General features: G+C 37.9%; 1 protein-coding gene across 1 annotated transcript; it reads left to right on the forward strand.

Moving 5' to 3' along the window:
• Positions 1-431: 431 nt before the first annotated feature.
• On the forward strand, positions 432-2,186 carry LOC140667709 (uncharacterized). Its single transcript, XM_072895872.1, has 2 exons — positions 432-486; positions 1,450-2,186. The coding sequence occupies exons 1-2, from the start codon at positions 432-434 to the stop codon at positions 2,184-2,186; spliced, it is 792 nt and encodes a 263-aa protein (XP_072751973.1).
• The last annotated feature ends 4,642 nt before the right edge of the window (positions 2,187-6,828 follow it).

The following is a 6,828-nucleotide window of genomic DNA, read 5'->3' on the forward strand; positions in this document are numbered from 1 at the left end:
TAGACCACTACCTCTTATAATTCTCGCTGACCTTTGTAGCAATCTTTAATAAATGATGCTGGACCGTCGATATGTGTTTGCTGCCATGGTAAATTATAATGTCGCAAACATCTACGATACCGTTGTACTTCAGAATCAGCCTTTATATGTTCGGGAAGTTTGTCCGGCAGTCGTTCCACGTAGCGGCTAAATTGTCTCAATAAAATAATCTTTGGTATATATTGCAACTGTTCAGAGGTAAGCTCGAGAATATGACAGTCGTTCGACAGATGAAAAAACATTTTTAATACTGAGCGGTTTCGATTCGATGCGCATCTATAAATAGGTCCTCTTATCACTCATTCTCAAAATGCGGTTTGTGCGGCAAGCGACGATAATCAAAGTTACAAACTTTGATAATAGACTAATGCTTAAAAAAGAAATACGACAGCATGGAAACATGTTACCAATTACTATACGGTATTATTTGCGGTCCTTCAAATTGTGGTAAGACTAATGTATTAATAAGTCTAATTGAAAGTCCGTACGGTGTTCGCTTTGAGAACCTGTACGTATACTCAAAATCGCTTCAACAACCGAAATATCAATATTTGGAAAATTTATTGACACCGATAGACGAAATTGGTTATTTCACATTCTCTAATAATAGTGAAGTCGTTGCTCCAAGCGAGGCGCTTCCGAATTCCATTTTTATCTTTGATGACGTGGCGTGCGATAAACAAGATACGATAAGAGAGTACTTTACAATGGGTCAACATTCGAGCGTCGACTGTTTCTATCTTTGTCAAACGTATGCCAAGATACCCAAGCATTTTATACGCGACAATGCGAATCTGTTGATTTTATTTTAACAGAATAGTACAAACTTGAAACACGTGTACAATAATCATGTAAATACTGACATGTCATACAACGATTTTCACGCATTATGTCAGAAATGCTGGCAGCACAAGTATGGATTCGTAGTTAATGATAAAGACAGCTCGCTGACTAATAAACGATATAAAAAAGGATTTAATGAATTTGCGATACCGTAGAGAGGTTAGTCGCTGTTGACACATCAGTCTAACAACGTCTACAAAATATCCATCATGATAAACAACAATGATGCTGATGATGAACGTGAAAAGATTGTGAGAGAGATTGCAAAAACGAGCGAATCAATTCGCAAAAAATATCACGCTTTAAAAACTGAGTAAAATTGAGGAAGACGTCACTTTGGAGAGAAATTTTAAGCCAATCACTGAACCTGTAAAACAAATTGTTGAGAATACCATCGATGTAGAATCTGATACATCGAAAGTGGAGTCGTTTGGTATACCCAGAGAAGAACAAGAGAGCATAAAGCAGAAACGATCAAACATTTCACTGACTTATGAAAAAATATCAAATGGGGGACGGAAACGCTCAAACGATTCATTGATAACTTCTACACCAAATCAATCAAAGCGAATGAAACAATCGACTCCGATAAAAGCTGTACAACAACTTCAAATAATACCTCGTCTCCTTCCGTCGAAGAAATTTTTGAGACCACACCCGAAGCGGTTGTAACGTCGGTTCAACGTCAATTACAAACATTCGAGGGTCAGAATATGTTGCGAGAACATCTTGGTCCGCTCGGACAAAGATATATCGGAGCAATTTTGGGCCAAGATGTAAATAACGAGATGGATTACGTATACGGTGTTAAATTTTCCGACGAAGGAATGATGCTCGGCGATAAACATTTCGAAGTGGATAAGAATGATAAAATAATCATCAATGGAGTGAAATATGCGGGGACGCCGGGTCTCTACGAATTAATTTTCAAGAGAATTCCCGATGATGCTGTATATACAGAGAACGATATGCATAAATATAAAAGTATATTACTGGCGACAAACGCGCATAGACGTGATAGTAATGTGCGTAATCCAGTATTAGGTAACAAAGGATACAAATATAAATATATAATCGCTTCATTACTTCTTATCAAAAGAAAAATTGGGAAAGGTATAAACCTACCACGCACTATGACACTGAGTGAGAATAAAATTGAATATGTGCATTGGAACGATCCCAACGAATTGGTAGATCGTTTGCGGCTGCTGGAAGCTTCGCGTCGAGCAGGTAACAATGCTCATGGCAATGAAATCATGTCAATTATCGAAGAGCTTCGCGAGGCAGGTCTTATTATAAATTAAACAACATGTTGACAATACTAGTCATTCTGTCAAAACATTTCGTATTGAAATGTCAATTAATAAATTTGGAGTATCGCTCGGTATGTCGAATAATGCATACTATGAATGGAACGGATTACTAAGAACGTATATGCGAGATAACGCTCTGTGTCTGACTAGCGCCGACTTTGACGCCGGCGTTGCGCAAGATACGACGTGTAGCGCAACCAGAAGATGATAACGATGCTGCTAACAAACGGTACGTTGAAACGAGTGTTGAACTTTTGAGGAATAGGCAGAAAGAAATTGAGGAAACAATTATTGCGCTCGAAACGCGCGTGCAAACGCTTCAGATAATGATGCATGAAATGCAGAAAATGCTTCAGAACGTGTGCAAACTACATCCGACTCAGGAAAAGATACATAAAGAATTATACATGAACTTTTACATTATTATGAAATATGCCACGATCAAACATGTAAGAAAAGATAAACAACTCTGAAAAGCGACTGCTCGTGGAAGAATTGCACGCTCCGGCAAGAAGAAATTTTCCGTGTAGACGCGTCATAATACGCGGATACGATGATCTGTGGCAGGCAGACATGGTTGAGATGCGTCCTTATGCACGAGTCAACAAAGGTTTCAATTACATACTCACTGTTATCGATGTGCTGAGCAAGTATGCGTGGGCCATACCGCTCAAAAGTAAGAGCGGAAACGAAATGTCTGAAACGATTGCGAAACTAATTCGAGATGGTAGAAGATGTCCAAAAAATTTTCAAACAGACAGAGGAAAGGAATTTTATAATGCATATGTGCAAAAACTCATGAAGAAACATAACATTAATCATTATTTAACGTATTCCATCATGAAAGCGTCGATCGTGGAACAATTCAACCGCACTTTAAAGAACAATATGTGGAAATTGTTTACGTTAAATGGTAATTACAAGTGGATAGACACTTTATCCCAACTCGTTGCAGAATATAACGCGCGAAAACATCGCACTATCAATATGAGACCTATCGATGTCACTCCTACAATCGCTGATATACTTTTAAATACAGTATACAATAATGTAAAAATTGCTGCTCCAGCAAGATTCAAAGTGGGTGATTCGATACGTGTGAGTAAATTCAAGACCATTTTTGATAAAGGTTACACACCAAATTGATCGGCCAAAGTGTTTAAAATTGTCAAAATACAGAATACTAATCCCGCGACATATATATTAAAAGATTCGCGCGGAAATCCAGTAGCCGGAGGATTCTACGAATACGAACTACAACGCGTTGCTAACTCCGACGTGTATCTCGTGGAAAAGGTGATACATAAAAAAAGGAGATGAAGTTTTTGTGAAATGGTTGGGACTTGATAAATCGCACAACTCTTGGACACATAAAAATAATTTATTATAAACATAATAAAAATAATTTATTATAAACATAATAAAAATATACATAAATTTACATGAATGAATATATATATATATAATTTATGTTTACAATAAATACAGTTATTTACAATAAATAAATACAATTATTTACAATGGTATTTTTTAATGTCCCCACGGTAACGTATCAGTAGTTGTAGATACGATATACCGCTTCTCATCGTACGGACTTAGAGCAATTTTTGTTTCGCGAATGGTGTATACCTCGTGCAATTTTGATCTTAAACACGATTGACTACACGTCATTTCAATCTCTTCGTTGAAACATCGCGTGTAATCGTCAAATGTTATCGTTTTCGCGACAACGTTACTGTTGACACCTTTTACCTTTTTCGTATCCTTCTTACCATCCACGCGCAACGCATACATTTTTGTTCTAAGCCGACAAATTCAGTCATTATGGTACCATTGTTTTCATCCTTCATTAGACTCGGTATCTTTTTATTCACGAGCGGTATACCGTACGCATTGTCTATCGCATAGTCGCTCGTATCAAATCTGCTAATATCGCGTTTCATATTCTCGTACACATCGTCGCACTCAATGTGATATATAAGGCTATCTGTGTCAGTGTACATGACTTTGCATCTTTCCCGATACATTGGTACCATGTAATCGTGATGAAATTCATACAAACATGTCTTGGATATATCGAGAATACACATACCCACGTAAATTGGATTGTAGAATTTCACCTCGAGTTTACGTAATTCCAGTGATTAGATTTTCCGAAAAAACGCTCCTACTATGAAAATTTGGTCTTGCAATTAATGCCTCTGCGCCGTACCTTCCGTCCCATTTTGTTAAAAGTTTAACATCTACGCGATTGCGCACATTTTCCATCGTTTTGCCAAACACGGCATTATTCATTAGTTTGTACAAATTTTTTTCAAATTTATTTTCCACCAATGTTTTAAATTTTGTGTTGAGTTCTATATAAGTACGGAGCCACGGAGATTGAGTGAATTGTAATATACGATGGATTTTTGCAACACGAAGACCGTGACGGGAACATTGCTGCAGGTTGCGGTAGTGTATCACGCTTCTTATAAGGTTACGAGAAGCTTGTCTTCGCGCTTGCCAGGTGGTGTGTCGGGCAAAACGGTAGGTCAGTGTGCGAATCGTGAAGATGTTGCGAATACTCGAGATCGACTTCGAGGATGTAGACGAATCGAGCGCGATCGATGATACATTAAAATTGGAAACATTATCGATCCACTGAAAATCAGCATAGGGCAATGGTCAACCATTGCCCATCCGTATAAATTATTAACATCGAAATACATCAAGTACGTTGATGGTTTCGATGAGTACGATTGCATATACTTGTTATTAGCATGCGCGTACCTGTTGGAACATTGACTCAGACCACCGCGTATACCTCGTTCGATAAACATAACCATGTCAATGTCTGTGAGTAATTCAAATATAATTTTCATATGTTTTAACATGGCGTCCCACGTGTAGCCGGCAAGAGTATAATAATACGCGAGGTCGAGCCCATAACTCTTGATACAACTCTCGTGGAAATTTTCAAAAATGTCGGCTAGTAACAAGACATCAGTTTTGAAGTATAAATCGCTATATTCGCCTAGCGTTCGAATTGAGAATCGTTGCCACACAATTTCAGCGTGCGCGTAATCGCTCTCGGATACTGTGTTACCTGTCAAGGAGCTGTAAAATGATTCTCGCGATGGTAAACATGCATCTTGCAATTTATCTACGCAGTCAATGTATTCGTACGGGAAGACGCCTTTTCTTGTCAGTAAATTGAAATTCTCGGCGGATAAAGTTTTAAATTCCATTTATAAAATTTTGAGTTTATCCTTGCTCAGAAAAGATGCCAATTTGTCGAGACTTGTTGTGAGAAATTTATATGAATCTATGAAACGTAATTTAATGTGATTTCCCGGTTTGTCTTTCGTACCCTTAACATGTTTTGTAAATGAAATAAATTTTTCTTTTGTTATCGGAAGTAAATCGATTCCCCCTTCGAACGCTGTGGCTATTTCCTCGATTATAAAATGAAAATCATAACCGGATAAATTGTGAAATACTATTGGAATGCAAAAAGATTCTTTGTAATTTAGATTGCAATTTGAATGCGCGGGACCTCTGTACCGTCCGGTCAAATGACAATGATCGCGTACGCGCGTATCATCATCTTCCACGAATGGTTTCTCACATATATGACACTGAGTCGCGCTTCGAAATTCTTTCCATTCATCTTGCGCTAAATTTACCATGGGGATATTAATTGTTAAAATATTTTCTACACGTTGCGCCAAATTTTTAAGTTCGTCGGCAAACCACGCAACGCAATTGGCTTCGCGACGAGAATGATATACGGATAATGAATTATCGAACGAGCAATGTACATAATAAGCGATACTAAATACTTGGTGATGTTGATAAAAATTTTCTTCTTCTTTTTTCACCATAACGCACTCCAGGTCGGCATACACGACGAAAGGTAGTCGCTCCTTCCTGTTGTAGTTGGCGAATGCGAGCCGCCTGTCCTTATCGCTCGGTAACCGGATAGCGCAGTCGTTCATCTTTCCACAGTTTACTGTATGCGACTGTAGTTTCTCGTCCGAGTGAAAATAGTGCATACATCTGTAAAATAAAAGTTAAAATTTTTTTTTTATATCCTTGTTTTAAATATTTTTAGACAGTTTTATTAAGTATGCATACCGATCGCAGATATATTTTTTATTCTTGTGTTTGCAAGTTGCAAATTCACGAGCCTGGATAAATTCTTGATCCACGCGAAATGTCCGATATCTCGCGCATCTTGCACGTAGAGCAAGTTGACGTGCTTGTCCCTCTTTTGCTCCGTAAGGTGTAACGGGATAATGTTTTCATTCTCGATGGTATACACATTGATTGAAATGTCATTATAAATTTCAAATTTTTTAATTTGATTAAGAGTGACTGGAAACTCAATATCTTGGAGATTCAGTACTATTGTACAATGTGGGTACGATGATTGTCGGTCTGTGTTTCTTTTAACTGGATACAGAGCAGCCACCACCGCCCACGCAAAACATGCATTGTCTTGAGATTGCACGTTAACCACTGCTCGTTTCATTATTATCTTTCGCGGTAATTGCACGCAACATCCGGCGCGCATAAGATTTTATTTATTTATATTTACAGTCAAATTTAGTATACGCGATAATGCCCATCCGCTATCGCGTTCCTGAAA

This window comes from Anoplolepis gracilipes, chromosome 7 (genome assembly GCF_047496725.1).
Source record: "Anoplolepis gracilipes chromosome 7, ASM4749672v1, whole genome shotgun sequence".
Classification (NCBI taxonomy): domain Eukaryota; kingdom Metazoa; phylum Arthropoda; class Insecta; order Hymenoptera; family Formicidae; genus Anoplolepis; species Anoplolepis gracilipes.

What these genes read in the sequence shown, in the direction of transcription:
- LOC140667709 (XM_072895872.1), top strand. Translation starts at nt 432, where the DNA reads ATGGAAACATGTTACCAATTACTATACGGTATTATTTGCGGTCCTTCA. An exon ending in TTGCGGTCCTTCAAATTGTG is followed by an intron (nt 487 to 1,449) that starts GTAAGACTAATG and finishes AATCAATCAAAG; the next exon opens with CGAATGAAACAATCGACTCC.